Below are 18,328 nucleotides of genomic sequence, written 5' to 3' on the forward strand. Positions count from 1 at the left end.
CCCCTGCCCACCACCCCCTTCGAGGTCAGCTCCGAGAACACGCTCTTTCCACGGGGACCTGGAAGGAGCTGGGTGACGTATCCTTGCCCAAACCTTCTTATCGTGCAAGGAAGAAGGAAAGCAAACAAGGAGACATTTCCTCGGCCACCACCGCCAGCTGACCAGTAGCTGCTTTTACAGACAAGGTGGTGACACCACAGGCCCTCCTGTCAACAGATGGGCTGGTGTTTCCCATGTTTTCTGAACGAGGTGGTTAAAAATAAGCCGGGGGTGGGGGTTGGGGGAGGGAACTTTCAAGGGCAATTAAAATATTTCTTTTGCAAGGGCTACTGCTCACTGGAGAGTAAGGGGAAGTTAGAGATTCCGTGGAGATGAAAGTTAGAGCAGGGACGGAGGTGCACGAGCCACGGAACGCCGTGTGACATTCACTCCACGTGGCCACCACCCTGGCCATCCCTTCAGGGACGTGCCCACAGTCGCTCTCCTTCTCTGAGTCCTTGGATGTTAAGACTCTTAATCTTCGATGGGAGTTAAGACTGTGACGATAATGTTGTGCTCTTTTCCCCTTCTCTTTATTCTTTTTAGCCTATTTTTAAAAACATGGTTTTTAAAATTGATTTTAGAGAGGGAAGAAGGGAGAGGAAGAGAGAGAGAAACATCGATGAGAGAGAAACATCAATCAGCTGCCGCCTGCATGCCCCCGACTGGGGATTGAGCCACAACCCTGGCACATGCCCTGACTGGAAATCGAACTAGCGACCCTTCGGTGCTTGGGCCGACGCTCTAACCATAGGGCCACATCGGCCAGGGCTCAGGTCAATTTCTTTATGATTGACATAAAATTCACATATAAAAAAATTAACTATTTCAGAGTCCAGTTGAAAGTGCAGAATTCAGTGGCTTCACAGTGCTGTGTAGCCATCACCTCTGTCTCGTCCCCAGACATTTAGTCAGCCACAAAGAGAAGCCAGCAGCAATGAAGCAGTCCCTCCCCACCTCCTCTTCCAGCCCCTGGCTGCCCCCGTCTCTTCCGTCTCTAAGGACAGTTCAGATGAAAGGCTCGCACAATAGGGTGTCTGGCTTGTTCACTCAGCACAACGCTTAGGTTCATTGTTGGAGTGGGTGTTAGTTCATCACTCCTTCTTGGGGTTCAGTACTGCTCCGGGGCACGGAGGGGGCACATTCTGTGTGTCCACTCACCAGCGATGGCCACTGGAGCTGTGTCCGCCTTTTGGCTGCCGTAGCCTCTGCTGCTGTGAGCAGGCACACGTGTGTGTTTGAGGACCTACAGTCGCTTCTTTTAGGCCAAGATCGCTTATTTCCTAATCCTCTCAGGCCTGCCCACTGCCCTCCACAGCCTCTCGCCACCCTCGGCCCTCCCTGCATGCTCGCCGGTGTGTCTGTGACCTCGCCGGCCTGCGCCACCCTGCACTCCGCACGGAGGCCCCGCAGCCTTTTCTCATTCCAGGTCTCTTGTTCACACCGCTCAAGGATTTTGTGGTACAAAGTCCTTTCGGGGCACGCAGGGCCCAGCACGGCCAGGTCTCTGACCTTCCCTGTACACCCATCTCATCAGTCTGACCCTCAGCCTCTGTGCTGAGGCCACACTGACCTTTCTGTCCTGCAGACCAGCCGTGCTCCGTTCCACCACAGGCCCTTTGCACGTCCTGGGTTGTAGGCTTGATCCCTGGCCCTGGTCAGGGCACGTGCAGGAGGCAACCAATCGATGTGCCTCTCTCACATGTTTTTCTCTCTCTCTCTTCCTCCTTCCCTTCCACTCTCTCTAAAAACCAATGGAAAAATACCCCAGGTGAGGAGTAACAAAACTGACTTGGGCAATGGCCTTGATGTTTAAGCTGAAGCAAAGGAGCCACTCTTCCACACAGACACCAGGTGCTCCAGCCGTGGGGCCCGGGGCCAGGCGGGGAGCAGGGGCCGGTGCCCCCTCCTCGGGGACCTGCCACCGGCAGTTTATTCCAGCGTTCCCTCCGCTTGGTCACCGAGCACCTGGGAGAGGAATGTGCAGCCCAGTCATTTCTGGAACGTAGGCTTTTCAGAGCTCAAAAAAGACAGTTTGGGGACAAATAAAACAAGCGCTTCTTCCCAAATTAGGCATAAACTTGTGAGTAATGACTGAAACTAATTATTCCAAGGGGAGGCAAGTCTGAAAATAGCCGCGCGTTTTGGAGGGCTCGGGGCTATTTTCGGGGAGCGTAGGAAAGCTGCAGGCAGAGCCAAGCGCCCCGATCCCAGCAGAGGCCCCGGGGTGCCGCACGTGCCATTCCACGGGTGCCGATGTTTTCACGTCGCTTGAGAAACGTGCCAACAGCGACGGCCGAGGGGCCGGATTCTCATTGGTTCTTCCTAATGACACGCTCTCACACCCCACAGGGAACCCAAGCACGGACGCCACATTTACCTGCAAGCGCATGTCCCATGTCACCCCGCTCGTCAGATGACGGTAACTCATTTCCTGAGACAAGCCGCAGTGATTTAGCCAACCGTACGCTCGCTTTTCTAGAGTCTTCTCCCTCTTTGACAACGTCAGGGGAGCACGCACAGGTAAGGTGGGTGCAGACAGGGGAAAGGGCCTCTGAACCCACATGAAGCCTCCCACGGGGCAAGTGATCAATCAGAGCATTTCGACCCTGAGGTTTCAGGTGAGGCGACAGAAAGGGTGAGGCCCGGGAGGAGAGAGAGGCCAGCACATTCGGGTAGGAAACGATGGCTTAGCTGCTTAGTCCCGGAGAGAACAATACAGGAGCAGAACAAAGCCGGCCCTTTCCGTCAGCTGCCCCTCCCCTCCCACGGGGACACCCGCATGGTTTTAAACCCGACACAGATCTTCTCAGCCCATAAACACGGGGTCACTCTCAGACTCACGTCAAATGCAAGACTCCCAGCATTTCCCACGCGTTTCTGCGAAGAGCCCCGAATTCCTCAGGAGCCGTCCCATGGAACAGCTGGTGCGTACCCTCGGGAACTGGCTGTTTGCCCGCCGTCAGCTCTTCTAAATGGCGCTGTCGCAGCCTGCCTTCCTCGGAGGCAACCATCATGCACATAGCGCCTGCAGAGCCTGGGGTACGGACTCATGCCTTGTTTTATTTTGAGTTGCATGATGCCACACCCTAGTCTTGAAAGCCTGCGATTTCCTACTTTATCGGGCAAACCACGCAGACTTGGTTGTTCTTTTCTGTGCAGGCAGCCAGGGATGCTGGTGTGGGGGGCGGGGGGGGGGGGGGGGGACTGTGATTTTTTGTCCCAGACACCTGATGGCGGCAGGAGCGACAACCATGAAACAGCGCCCCCTTCCTGGGGTGTGCGGACACGTCCTGTGCCAACGGCAGAAACGGAGAGCCAGCCCCCAGCTATCTTCCCGCAACCGCCCTCTCCCATTACATTTCTGCCAGAGGCATTTAAAAATAGCCAACCTGCCTGACCTTAGTTTCACAGGCTTCCCGGGCTCCTTCCAACATTCTGGGAGTAGGTGGCACGAAAGCAAACAGGACAGAAAGAAGGGATGTATCACAAAACCAAGTGGATGAGAAATTACGTATGAATCAGATCAAGAGTGTTTATCCGTCCGCTAGGAGGCTGGCCGCGTGCCAGGCACCAGTGCACGCTCCGGACTCAGGTCGCTGCTGAGACTCACACACGGGGCCCTGCCACGGAGGCATTATTCCCATCGGAGAAACGAGGAACTCGGGGCTGGAGGGATTAAGATCAGCCAGAGCCAAGTGGCCAAGCCAGGACCCAAATCCCAAATCTATCTGACTCCATTATGCCACTCAGCTTCCCACCAGGTGACGGAGCAATATGATCAGACTTGTGTTTTAGAAGAGTTACTCTGGCAATGATATAAAGCAGGGACTGGACAACAAAAGTAAGTCACAGAGCCCGGCTGGTGTGGCTCAGTGGTTGAGTGTAGACCTATGAACCAGGAGGTCATGGTTCGATTCCTGGTCAGGGCACATGCCCGGGTTTTGGGAGTGATCCCCAGTAGGGGGCGTGCAGAAGGCAGCTGATCGATGATTCTCTTTCATCATTGATGTTTCTGTCTCTCTTTCCCTCTCCCTTCCTCTCTGAAATCAATAAAAATACATTTTTAAAAAAGTAAATCACAGAGACCAAATAGTAATTTCATTTTTCTTTCTGCCTTCACATTTTCTACAAATTTCACTTTTTCTGGCCGTAATATAAATACTGATTAATTGGCTTGAAGTTTATCCATGTAAAAGGCATGCATTTGTGCATGCACACACACACAGTTAATTCTTTTTCGTAAGTAAAAGCTGATTAAGTGCTGCTCATAAATAAATTAAGGACCAAAACAACATTAAAAAATGTCCCTGCCACATCTTGAACCGATGCCTAAAAATACTTGATTCTTCGTCCCCTCTTATTCTCAAATGCAGCCACTCAAACTGACTGCACCACACGCATGTCTGGATAACAAGACACGAAATGAACAATCGATATGCAGCAATCTATTCCTCTGCGGGGTGCTAGCCAGGTGGAGACGGGGGGCAGGCCAAGCTTGCTGGGTAGAAACGATGAGCACTAACACAAACTACAGTCTCACACCCTTATCATCTGGGGTAAAGGTTTTACTGATCCCCCAGGAGCTGGTGTTAATGGTGGGGTTCAGACAGAACATGTCCCAGAATGTGTCCCTTTCCTTCCAGGTCCAGCCCTTCAGCTGGCAAATGCTGAGGATCTTGCTTTAGTCCCAGGCACGCGTCCCTGTGGATTCCCGGAGCTGAACACATCAGAGGGGTGCTTTGTGACTCATCATGATTCTATACCGCCACTTAGACAAATCTCTTGCTTGGCCCGGGGTGTCGGAAGCCAGGACAGGCAACCGGGAAGGCAGGTAATTCTGGAGGGACTCACAAACGGGGAGCGGCTTTGCTGTCCCTGGCTGTCCTTCCCCACCTCATTAATTCTGCATGGGAAAGTCAGTCTGTATTCCATGACAAGAGTTTGATGGGACAGGCTTAGGGCAAGGGAAGGAGGGGGGAGGTAGCCCAGGGCAGAGTGTTGTAGGGAAACCAAGTCCAGGATCTAGAAACGAGTCTTGGATTCTGTTCGCAAGGGGTGTCAGTACACTTCAGCACTTCTAGGCAGACAGATCAAAATCTCGGAAAGCAGGTTGGATGCTTTCCCAGGAGTTTCAAATCTCATTAAGGCCTCAACTCACCCTTTCAATGCCACCCACACCGTCTTTTATCACCTGTAGGAATCACTCATGCTAAACGGGTAGCTAACGATTTGATAGATCTCTCCATGGAATCAATTTTGTCAAAGCAAGCCTTCCTGACCAGCTCAGTCATCTTACCTGCAAAGAACATCAGCATAAATGTGTTCAGTCATAGAGCCAAACAGTTGTACCTGCCTGCCCTTCTGTGTCGTTTAAAATGACAAATTAGCCCGCACTTTGCTGAACACAAAGACGTGCTCTCAAGAAATGAATGAATCATTCATGAAAAGTCTCAGAATTCTGTCAAAAAATGAATTGAAAGTTCTCTCATACCAACTCATTGTTAGCATTTCCTGATAAGAGAAGCATTTGAGGGTGGACCGAACAAGACAGGAAATTGCAAATAACTCTTGTCACCATGGCAATGTGGGTATTTCCATGAGGTGGTGGCCACATGAAGCACTTTGAAAGGGAATGCAATGAGTTGGACAGATTTTCTTTCTGTTGAAAAGCAAAACAGAGTCAAGAGACTAACAAGGCAGGAGGGAGAAGTGCTTAGGATATACCCATGGCCAAGCAGGGCCTGTCCAGGACTGGAAAAACCCCAGGGCAAGCCCTCCTTCCCCTCTTCCAAGCCAATAAATAGTCTAGGACAGCAGTTTTCAAACATTTTGACCATGACTCATGGAAATAAAAAGTTTTTATATGGCAATCTGGTTAACTGTCTGCCTGCCAACTATGTGTGTGTATGTATCCTATATAATAAAAGGCTAATATGCAAATTATCCCCTCGGGAGTTTGACTTCTTGCTATGACACGCGCTGACCACCAGGGGGTAGTGCGGAATGAAGGAAGGCCCTGGCTAGCAGCCAGCAGCTGGGGAAGGAAGGCCCAATTGGCCCTTATCGCCAGCCAGGCCTAGGGACCCTACCTGTGCACAAATTTCATGCACCAGGCCTCTAGTGTGTGTGTATATATGTGTGAGATATATATATATATATATATATATATATATATATATATATATATATATATATATATATCAATCTACCTACCCATCCATCTACCCACTCATCCATCCATCCATGCATCCATCTATCCACCCATCCATTCGTAAACATGTATAATGAAACAAATGCTAGTTGCAATTTACTGAATTGATTTAATAACATATAATTTGAGAATCAAAATCCGGTATTTCTTAGTACAAAGCCCTTGGTCTTACAAGAATAACATGATGCTCTCTCCTTTTCATTCTCTCTTTGCTAGATTATGTGAAATGTTTTGTTGGACTTTACATAGAAAAAAGCCTTCAAAGTTTCCTCAAACCAGCTTTGGGACATGGAGTAAGTGTGAGTCACTCTTCAGAAGCCCAGTAAACGAAATACCCCTTTAGTAAGCACAGTGCCGAGGCATACATCCAGCCTGCCAGTCACCTGCTCCCAATGCGATTAACAGCTGAATGTGCATCCACAACATTGGCCAGAAGGCAGTGGAATGACATATTCAAAGTGCTGTCACCCAAGAATCTGAACACATGGCGGACGGATCACGGGAATTCACGTGTTTTCTGTTCTAAGGCTTGTGGACAATCATGAGAATTCTTTTAAAAGATATTAGCTTGTAAGAACATGTAATAAATAACTTCAAAATGCAATGGGTGTTTAATTTTAAAGCATGCCTTTAACATTTATGTGAAACGTTTTTTGTACTCGTTCAATAGAAACTTATCTAGCTACTGGGTAAAGCTAGCAATAAAACTACTGGTCCGCAATGTGTTAAGTTCAGAAAAACCACCTTTCAAAAAGGAAGATGCAATGCACTCCCAGACGAACAAAACTGTAAGAATTAGTTGCTAGCAGACCTTCCTTATAAGAAATATTAACATTCTTTAGACTGAAAGCAAGCGACCCCAGACCAACTCAAATCCTCATGAAAAAATGACGAGAATCAGGAAAGGTCATTATGCAATTATACAAGGCAGTATACGTGCATACTTCCTCCTTTCCTCGTGTTGTATAAACAACATGTACACGTTGTATGACTGGGATGTAACATACAGAAATGGAATATAGTGGACAACAGCCCAAAGGAGATGGGAAGGAGCAAAGCTGCATTAGAATAAGGAAGTGATGCCAGATGGCAACGTGAATCCACAGGAAGAAAGAAGGAAAGCCAGAAATGGAAATGAGAAGGTTAACGTAGACAACTCCATAAACATATGCGTGCTCCTTTCTCCTCTCACCTTCTTTAAAAGACGGGAGGACACGTAAAGCAATGGCCAGAACAATGTATAGTCAGGCCTGTAGCATTTAGATGTAATATGTGCACCAACAGCAGAAAAAGGGGAAGCGGGAATAGAACCACTTAGGAGTCATGTGTCTATAGCTCACTGAAATAAGTGAGAGTAAATCTGATGAGTGAAGATGCATATGTTAAACTCTAGAGCAACCACTGAGAAAGTAAAGCGCTCAGAACTTTCAGAGAATAAAGACAAAGTTATGAAACCACCACGGACGGCCTCCCATGGAGAAGACGGCACTCAATTCTGACTCTCCGAGTGCAGCAGCGACCTGGATGAAACAAGTTCCAGGCGTGAGTTCTTTCCTGGCCACTCCTAAATTCACAGCATTGCCTCTAAACGTCTCCAAAATTTTTTTTAAAAATATTTCCAACCTAAATTCATTAAGTGTTCATCATAAAAACAAATATACAACAATTACACAAAAAATGAGCAATTACATTATATAAATTTTCACTTCTAGGTAAAATTATTTAATGATAATTTCTAATGATAGAAAGCCAACATTTTTTTTCAATGACAATGTTTGGGGCTTGGTTGGAGGTCAGCTCAGGTAAACCAGGATTTATTGGAGTCAGACGACTTCAAGCTCCCAGGAGTCACAGGCAGCCGTGCAGGGTGAGAATTCACATTCAGAGAACGACAGGCTCGGGAGAGAAGAGAAAGAGCACAACAGGAGGAAGCAGGACAAGTAGTGACACGTTCCAGGTTCTGGGCTAAATGCGTCCGAAGTCACCAGTGGAGGGCCTGATGCTGGAAGAACGGGGTGCAGACATTCTACCCACCAGATGCCCCCTCAGAACAGCCACTATGGGATCAAAGCGCAGTCACAGCACGGAACTGAGGGCTGTGGTTTCTGCACCACTGGGGCGTGCGCGGTGTCGTCTCACACCGACGGGCCCCGACCACACACAGAGCACTCCTGGTGTCCCTGGGCTCTCTGTCCCTCTCTGGGGAACGTTTCTGCACGGGGCTACGTTCTGTAGAGGACTGAAGCTATGACAGCTTCCCTGGGTGGAGAAATGAATCCTACCTCCACCAGCGCCCAGAGCTGGGAACCTGAGAGCTCCATGGAGAAGCTTCCGGAACATGTGAACTCCCCTGGCAGGCGGCTCAGCTGGTTGGGCAAGGGGGACACTTCCACTCCTCCAGCCTCTGCCTTCAGCCCGCAAATGACAGTTCTGATGGGATGGTTTGGGTGGTCCCCTCAGCTCCGACATCCTGGGATCCTGTCCATGCCACTCAAATGCATCTCCATCGTTTCACCCCTTTGGTGTGCAGTGCAATTTAGGCCCAGAGTCAGCATTCAACCGTCACACAGGCTAAGTTAAATGGAGTCCAAATCACGGGAAACATTCTGGAAGCGTGTACTGCAACCACAGAGCCAGTGCTCATGTATGTACACGTGTGTATGCTCAGAAACACCATCACCAACCGCAGGTACAAGCATCCTTAGGTTCTTCACACGCATCTACGTGACAATTATGTACCTCCGATTTCCTTCTGAAAAACCCTCAAATCTATTAACTTCTAACTCCACTGAGTGAACCACAGCTCCTGGGTGCAAGTACCAAGTTCAGTGGGTCCAGTCCAGCTCACTGGTGAAGTGCACACACTTTATCTCACGCATGAAGCCCCCAGAAGACTTAGCAATTAATTCCCTGCTCCACCTGCAGAACGGCTAGACTAAGAGCCAGACATCAAAGCTGAAAGTCTGGGAGAAACATCTGGCGGCAGCAGGCATGAAAGACCGGCAGGCATTTGTCCTAGACAATTTGGCAAGAGGGGTGGGCGGGGGACTCCTTTCTAACATCCACTAATGGCGACAAATCAATCTCAAGTTGGGCTCCTCAAGAGAGAAGGAGGAGGAAGTTATCAATGGTGACGATGATGATATAAGAGATCAAGGACCATAGCAGCAGCAAATTAGCAGTAGTAGGAATAGAATTAGCACCATTGCTCTGGTGCTTACCGTATACATAACCCCTTCTAGCTCATACATTATCTCACTTAATTCTCACGAAGTAGGTATCATTGTGACACCTCCCACCCCCATGCTATAAAGAAATCGAGGCTTGGCAATAACCCGCCGAGGAAGTCCCACAGCTAGGAGACCGCAGAGTGGCCTCACCCGCTCTGTGCAGCCTCAGAGCCCGCGTTCTAGAGGACGGAGATGGACGCGGTCAGCTTTGATGGACAGCTGAGTAGTGGCCTGCAGAGGGGGTTGGGGTGCGAGTGGCACAGGCAATGGCTGCCGGGGTCCAACCCCAGCGGGTCCAGGGGTCCCCAAAGGTGTGGACGGAGTCGGCAAAGAAGGAATGACATGGAGGCAGTGTTCAGTTGATCAGCAGCCTAGCCAGGATCTCTAGCCAGGATCTCCAGCCAAGTTCTGGTCTGGATCTCCAGCGAAGTTCTGCTTAGGATCTCCAGCCAGGTTCTGTGGCCATGTTCCCTCGCTAGGTTCTCCAGCCAGGTTCTGTCCAGGTTCTCCAGCCAGGTTCAGTCACCAGGTTCTAGTCAGGTTCTCTTGCCAATTTCTGTAGTCAGGTTCAATCCAGGATCTTTTGCCATGTTCTCTCCAGCGAAGTTCTTCTGTCTCTAGAGAACGTTCTGTGTAGGTTCTGTGCCTCGGTTCTGTCTCTCTTGGTTCCGTATTCTAAGTTCTGTGTCTTGCTGTCTTATTACATCTGTATTTATACCAGTTGATTCAATCCTATCAATCTCTATTACAAAGGTTAGGGCGTTTCTTATCTCCATTCCAGGGAGTAAAGATTATGTAGCTTAAGCATGATTGTTCGTAGTTAAAGTGATTAATTACCCACCTGGCACTTAGTTAAGAGGTTTTATTCCCTCCCTAACTTCAGGGGAAAATCCCTACCTGGGGAAACAACCTTTCTCAGAGACCTTGGTTAAAACACATAGTGCCAAGAAGGTGAGCAAACATATTAAGAACAGTATGCCATATATGCCAGGTCCCTTGAAACAGCAAGCATGGACTGGCTCCCGGCAAATTCCCCCTTTTTTATTTTTTAAAAGCAGGCATTAAAAAGAAAAACCCCAAATGCTCTCTTGTATCCATTTTAAGAGTAGGATTGGCGCTTTCCGCTATTACCTGAGTCCTGATCTATCACCCCAGGGAGAGCTTGCCAATCCTGCACTTTCCCGGGGTGGAAAGGCTGCAGTGGGGTTAAGGATAAGGCTCCTTGGGCCTACCTCCTCCCATGCCATTACATTTACCTTTCCTTCCTCAGAAAAGCATGGACATATTTCTTGTATAAAACGTTCTGTCTGACTGGGAGTAACCTTAATTCCTCTGCTAGCAAGCGTATATGTTAAAAGATCAATACAGAGTCTTTTTTCTTTAGACTCAGTATGGCACATCTTCTTAATCTAAAGATCAATACAGAGTCTTCTTTCTTTGGACTCAGTATGGCACATCTTCTCAATCTAAGTTCTGTACTATCCACCTTCTTACCCTACTTATCTTCTATAGGGGGGTCTGTAGCACCCTGGTGGAGTCCTATCCGTCCCGAGTGTGGGGGTTCTCAATGGAGGGGGCTTACCTAGGGGAATCCTGTTCCAGGGGTTCCCAAAGGTGTGGACGGAGTTGGCGAAGACTATCCACCCTCTTCCTACGGTGGAGTCCTATCCATCCCGAGAGTGGGGCTTACCTAGGGGTCCCTGTTCGGGCGCCAGATGCCGGGGTCCAACCCCAGCGGGTCCAGGGGTCCCCAAAGGTGTGGACGGAGTCGGCAAAGAAGGAATGACATGGAGGCAGTGTTCAGTTGATCAGCAGCCTAGCCAGGATCTCTAGCCAGGATCTCCAGCCAAGTTCTGGTCTGGATCTCCAGCGAAGTTCTGCTTAGGATCTCCAGCCAGGTTCTGTGGCCATGTTCCCTCGCTAGGTTCTCCAGCCAGGTTCTGTCCAGGTTCTCCAGCCAGGTTCAGTCACCAGGTTCTAGTCAGGTTCTCTTGCCAATTTCTGTAGTCAGGTTCAATCCAGGATCTTTTGCCATGTTCTCTCCAGCGAAGTTCTTCTGTCTCTAGAGAACGTTCTGTGTAGGTTCTGTGCCTCGGTTCTGTCTCTCTTGGTTCCGTATTCTAAGTTCTGTGTCTTGCTGTCTTATTACATCTGTATTTATACCAGTTGATTCAATCCTATCAATCTCTATTACAAAGGTTAGGGCGTTTCTTATCTCCATTCCAGGGAGTAAAGATTATGTAGCTTAAGCATGATTGTTCGTAGTTAAAGTGATTAATTACCCACCTGGCACTTAGTTAAGAGGTTTTATTCCCTCCCTAACTTCAGGGGAAAATCCCTACCTGGGGAAACAACCTTTCTCAGAGACCTTGGTTAAAACACATAGTGCCAAGAAGGTGAGCAAACATATTAAGAACAGTATGCCATATATGCCAGGTCCCTTGAAACAGCAAGCATGGACTGGCTCCCGGCAAATGGCCATGAGTCAGGCAGGTTGAGGGCTGGGTGGGCCAGTGCTCTGCCCTCTGGCCCTTCGGGGGAGGGTGACCTCCAGCTGGAGGCCACGGCCAAGCTATTGTTTGCAGCTTTGCAGGAAGAGGGTTGAAAGGGCCGTTGAAAAATGATCTTACTAAATCAAGCTGTACCAATATTTTTATTTCCTTTCATGCAATGCCCTGTTTGAAAGGCATTAGGTGGGCCTGTTTATAAAGCCTGGGAACGAAGTCTGTGTGACTTCAGTTCAGGAAAACAAAAGCGTCTTGCCCTTAAAGCAGAGAGAACGGCCGGAGGGCAGCTTCCTTCTCAGAGCAGGTCCTTGCTCTGGCACCTGAGGGATGTTTGACAAAAGCCCTTCGGGTCCAAAAGGCGTCCTCAGAGGATGCCACGGGTCCTGACATTTATGCGATTTAAACCACCCTCTTGTGGGTCTAAAAGTTTTATTTTTTTAAACAAGAAATTGGTAGACAGACTTAAGATGATTAGCTGCAGGGTTTATAGCTTATTGTTAAAATATTTTCATTGATTTCAGGGAGGAAGGGAGCAGGAGAGAGAGAGACAGAAACATCAATGATGAGAGAGAGTCATGGATCGGCTGCCTCCTGCACGCTCCCTCCTGGGGATCGAGCCCGCAGCCTGGGCATGTGCCCTGACCGAGAAGTGAACTGTGACCTCCTGGTTCCTAGGCGGGGGTCTGGGCGGGGCCCGAGAGTCTGCATTTCTAACTGCTTCCGAGGCTGCTGGTCTGCAGGCCAGGCTCCGGAAGCACCGCTCTCCGAGTTACCAAGAGCTTTTCCTGGTGGGTCCCCCACTTGTCCAGGTGGATAAGCACCTGTAAGTCCTGAGGTTCCTGTCATCTTCCACCTGCCACTCACATGCAGCTGGCCACCACGCGCATGTCCACTGGCTGCCTCTGGACTTCTCTGAAGTGTCAGCTACCTGCCTGGCACGCAGAGAGCGCCACAGAGGCCAGCAGTGCGAGCGACTGAACTGACGCGCACACCACACAAAAGAAGGAAGAAGGACGCGGGCCCGTGCCCATTCAGACCGTCGTGGAAAGCTGTCTGCCAGTCATGTATGGAGACAGGGAACAGTACAAAGCCACGGCCAGACCTGGTGAGGAAGAGGGAGGAGGGGGAGGAGGAAGGAGAAGGCACAGGAGCAGCAGCTAACTTTGGGGGGGTCAGTCAGAGCCAGGGGAGATCATGTCGACTGTCTATTTAGCCTTTTCAAGACCTCCGTGGGCTGGGGATTACAAGGATTTCCACTCTACAGACTGGGAAACCGAAGCACAGAGAGGATTAGCAACCCCAAAATAACACAGTGAGGAAAGAGCCTATCTGAGCCACACTGTGCGCCCCGCCCCAAGCAGCCCCCTTCTCGGCCGGACCCCGCAGCCCTTGGCTCCCCAGGTGGGCTTCTCTGTGCGGCCCCCCAGATCGGATAGTAACACAGCTCCAAAGACCTGGCCGATGATTTCCTGCTGGTGTTTTCCGGCCTCCGCGTGTTTACCAGCTTGGTCTGTTGTGTTTTTTTGTTTTTAGTCAGAAGTAAAACCAGGAAGTGCAGTGACTACTGAGAAGAGGCTTGTTTTAGGAGACGTAACTTTTTCAAAGTTTCAAGCCCATCCAGAGAGGCTTCATGCACTCCTGGACCTAGTGCGCCTTGTGGCTGGGTGCACATTAAGAATTCATATGTAATTAAGAATTAATACGGCCTGAGTGCCTTGGCAGCTAGAAAGCCCTTCCGCTACACCCACTCATCCGGGTGTCCTGCCGCCTCTGAGCTCGGGCAGGCAGCACGCTCCTTGCTCTACCCAGAATGGAAACGAGGCTGATGGGATGTGAGATTCAGAGCCTGAGCCCGGGTCCCCCACCCTCTCCCTCACATCACGGCTTGATGCCTAAAAACTTAATTTGCTTCAGTGTCAACCTGCCATCCACTAATCCAAACAATTCTATGAATAAAATATCACGTCAGTGCTTATCTCTCTAACCACTTTAAAAAATAATTGTATTGATTTCAAAGAGGAAGGGAGAGGGAGAGAGAGATAGAAACATCAATGATGGAGAGAATCATTGATCGGCTGCTTCCCGCACACCCACCACTGGGGATCAAGCCTGCATGGGCTCTGACTGGGAATCGAACCATGACCTCCTGGTTCATAGGTCGACGCCAACCACCGAGCCATGCTGGCTGGGCTCTAACCACTTCCTCTTCTGTTGACAGTATGTATTCTAATTACTACCTGTAATCACATAGTTAGAAGAGGCCTAAGCTCCTGAGGAGAGCAGCGGGGTGTGCGTCTGGGGTCTGTGAGTGGCACTGGAGAGCCTGACCCCCTTGGCACCTGCCCAGCCTGCTTTTGGGAGCCCCACCCACCTCACACACAGACCTCAAACCCCCAACCGGCCAAGGGTCCCAGCTGTGTCTTGACAAACCTAAAAGCCAAGGTACACGGGTATCTCTTCCAGGGCACAGTGCAAACCTTGGTTTGAGGCAGGGAGGGGGTTCCCCATTCCTTAGAAGTAGCCCAAAAAGGGCCTCGAACTCATGAACTGGTCTAGGAATTAGAAAAAGCATCAGCTTTCGAAATGGAACCACGGGATTTGATTCCTTCCTCCGCCACTTAGCTCATCGCCTCGCTGGGCCTCGGTTTTACCATCCACTAGCCCAGAGGATGACGCACAGCAGGGATGCAGGGGAGTGGCTGTCACGGACCCTGGCACTCGGGTGGGGTCCGGAGCACGGCGGCTGCCCCAGAGCACGGCCCACGCGGGAGCCTCTGCCCTCACACAGCCCCGAAGGCGCGGTCTACACGTGTTAGCAGCATAGGAACAACATGGGGGGTTTTGACTACAATTTTTCATGATGCACTAACTGTCAGGATACAAGAAACAGCCCAGCCTTGCAGCCAACTCCCTCTCTGATGGCAGGGAGTTGCAGGTTTGTTTGTTTTTGGTGTGGGTGTGGGGTAGGAAGAACAAAACATTTACCTTGTCCAGGGCATCTCTGTCAAGGAGTTCTTGCACAGCGAGAAGCTTGATGCTGTAAGAAAATTAAAACCACACTTGAAAACAAACCATTTCATGTCAGCGGGCATCAGGCAGGTCACAGGGCAAAAGGCTGAAATTTCAGCCGCATTTCTACGTCACCTCCCCTCATACGATGGTGGCCTTGGGTTTGAACTGAAATGACCATTACAGAGCTGTTAAGCATGTTTCTAAATGGTGGAAGCGACTTTACCGTCGGATCCAGCAATTCCGCTTCTGGCAGGTACCCAGAAGGGCTGAAAGCCTGGACTCGAGCAGGTGTCTGCACCCCCATTCACAGCAGTCAACAGGCGGGAACAACCAAACGTCCATCGGGGGGCACATACGCAGTGGAATATCATTCAGCTTTACAAAGATGGCAACGCTGGCCCTCGCCGGGTTGGCTCAGTGGATAGAGCGTCGGCCCATGGACTGAGAGTCCCGGGTTCAATGCCAGTCAAGGGCACATACCTCGGTGGCAGGCTCCATCCCAGCCCCAGTCTGGGCACGTGTGGGAGGCAACCACTCGATGTGTCTCTCTCACATCGATGTTTCTCTTTCTCTGTCTCTCCCCCTCCCTTCCACTCTCTCTCAAAATCAATGGAAAAATACGCTCGGGTGAGGATTAACAGAAAAAAACACCCAAAAACAAAAACAGGAAGGACACTCTGGCCTGTGCTACAGGGATGAACCTTGAGGACATTATGAGGTGAAATGAGCTACATAGACACAAAAGACAAATCCCGGGTGACCCCACGCCTCCAAGGTGCCTAGAGCCGTGGTCGGCAAAATGCGGCTTGCGAGCCACATGCGGCTCTTTGGCCCCTTGAGTGTGGCTCTTCCTAAGCCTTAGGAGTACCCTAACTAAGTTAATAACAATGTACCTACCTATATAGTTTAAGTTTAAAAAATTTGGCTCTCAAAAGAAATTTCAAGCGTTGTACTGTTGACATTTGGCTCTGTGGACTCATGAGTTTGCCGACCACTGGGCTAGAGTGTCACATTCACAGAGACAGAACGTGGAGGAGGTTCCCGGGCCCTGGGCGGGGGCGGGGGTGGGAGTTAGTGGCTCATGGGGACCGAGTCTTGGTTTGAGATGAGGACACAGCCCTGAAGACGGATGGTGTGATGGGAGCGCAACAAGCGAGTGTGCTTCAGGCCACTGAGCTGTACACGTATTCGGTGCCAGTTAGAGTGAAGTTTATGTCATGTACACTTCACCCCCAAAATTCTGAAAGGAACTGACAGCCGCCTCTTGTGAGAACCTGAATAAAGTCGGAGGACTATAGAAAAGCACACCGGGGCCATGAGCAGTGGCCATCTTCCCCGACGGCCCTCGGAGGGTGACAAGAAAGAGCGAGGCCACTGCTTACGGAGGCCTGCTCAGGGCCCGCTGGCTCCCTGCACCTGGATTGAGCCCCACTGTGCGGGGTAACCGGGGTACACGCTGGCCCTGACTTGCCCCCCGCCCACGAGGCGCTCACGGCCCCTGGGCGGCCATAGTCAGACCAGAATATGACGTACAGTGTACCAAGGGGACAGCCGAGGCTCAGAGAGGAGCCGGCCCAGCTGAGGTCAGGGAAGGCTTCCTGGTGGAGGGGCCGGTAAGCTTTGCCGGGGGAGGGGCCAGGGATGAAGGCGCCCCACAGAGAACCAGCCGAGGCACAGGCGCCAAGGGGAGAGAGAGAGGGCAGGGGGGACACAGGCCCCCCGTTTCCAGTCCAGGGCCAGAGCCCAGGCCGCAGGCAGCACCTCGGTGAGAGACTTCGGAAGTGGATGGGAGTTTATCGGGGAGGTACTTCCCCTTCTGTGATGAGTGGCTTCTGCAGTGGTCAGAGTCACGGTGAGCAGGCAGCCACGGTGGGCTCATCCGCGCAGGGAGGAAGCAGCAAGCTCAGCAGAGTGCTGAGGGAGGGGTCAGCTGTTGATGGTGTCACCAGCTCCCTCTTCACCCTGCTAATCTGCTTATGGTCGCTGGTCCCTGTGCCCCAACACCTCCCCCCGCCCAACGGGCTCTCTGCACAGGCTCTCTGCAGCAGAAAGAAAGGAGCCCCTCCTGGACCCCGTGCCTCCCTCCCAAGGGGTTCTATCCACGATAAGGTTCACCTTAATTGACAGGACTCTGCACAACGATCTCTCTGCACAACTCGGCAAGCACCAGCCAAGCAAATGCAATGAGTTACTTAAGAGCAACTCCAGGAAGTGCAATGGAAGTTTCAAGTCACCACCACTAGCAGCAGCAACAATTCACAGACCTCAGGGCTCCTGGCAGGGCACTCCCTCTGCTCAGTCACACGGACCTCCCCTCCCTTCCTCCCTCCCAGCCATGCTTGCTTCGTCTTTCTCCCTCCTCGCAGCAGCTGCAGTGCTAAGGTGTGTCCGGATGCGTCCTGTTACATGATATCCTGACGTTATTTCTTACCCGGTTAGAGACTATCCCAGCGGGGAGTCTTTATTTCACGTCTCTGGTACCAGATTCTTCTAGCACATCGGATACCCCCTGGGAGGGAGTTCACACGTGAAGGAGCAGCAAACCCATTTACCAAACACGCCATTCGACACCTCTAACGTCCCGCCCTGGAAGGGAAGCTCATCTCTCATTTCAATCCGGCTCCTCCTCTCCTTCCTCCCTCCTCTCGCTAACTCCACACACACAGTGAGTCCTACTACGTGTCAGAAACGGTGCCGGGTGCCAGGGGGGCCTAGACGAGCACAGCATGGTCCTGGCTCCCACAGGGCTGCCAGAGCCGGGATGCTGCCTGGGCCCAGGCCCGGGAGGCCTGTCTCCCTGAGACCCTCTGGGTCCCCACGCGGACCAGCAGAGCCGGGAGACACGGGGCATGTCAGCCGGTGGCCTGGGCTTGGCCAGCGCGCGCTGAGAACAGCCCAGCTCCTGCATGGCGCTGCAATGCCTTTGTCTGCGCTGGACTTTGAGAAGAGAGGCAAATCCCACAGAAGCAGTGATTTACTTAGAAAGATGGCGACGGCAGGGCCAGTCCTAAAGTCAAGACGGGCATCGCTTAGAAAGACCTAGAAGGTGTGCAGTCATGGCTGCTAGACAAGCCACAGGAGGAAAGGCACTGAGGGCAGAGGTCTTGCTCAGCGGGCGGCATCTGCCACAGTGAGGCCTACACAGAATGCGAAGTGGCAGGCCCCGACCCCGACAGCAGGAGGAAACACCATAAGGCCGAAGACGCAGAAGAGAAAGGGGGCTTCGGGGGGGAGGCTGAATGAACCTCACTGGCCCTGACCAGGCAGGTGGAGGTAGCCCTGTGAGTACCGCAAACATGTCTACAGGGTGACACGCCCCCCTGCAC

At 51.2% G+C, this 18,328-nt stretch overlaps 1 protein-coding gene across 4 annotated transcripts in view; it reads right to left on the reverse strand.

The window, feature by feature from the left end:
- The window catches only part of EEPD1 (endonuclease/exonuclease/phosphatase family domain containing 1), a 72,499-nt gene that overhangs the window by 13,422 nt on the left and 40,749 nt on the right, over positions 1 to 18,328 (reverse strand). For all 4 annotated transcript variants that reach the window (XM_036327324.1, XM_036327323.1, XM_036327325.1 and 1 more), the window contains one exon: positions 14,976 to 15,027. In XM_036327324.1, coding sequence (XP_036183217.1) covers positions 14,976 to 15,027 — 52 coding nt within the window. The remainder of the gene's footprint in view (positions 1 to 14,975; positions 15,028 to 18,328) is intronic.

Source organism: Myotis myotis, unplaced genomic scaffold, assembly GCF_014108235.1.
Source record: "Myotis myotis isolate mMyoMyo1 unplaced genomic scaffold, mMyoMyo1.p scaffold_m19_p_11, whole genome shotgun sequence".
Lineage (NCBI taxonomy): Eukaryota > Metazoa > Chordata > Mammalia > Chiroptera > Vespertilionidae > Myotis > Myotis myotis.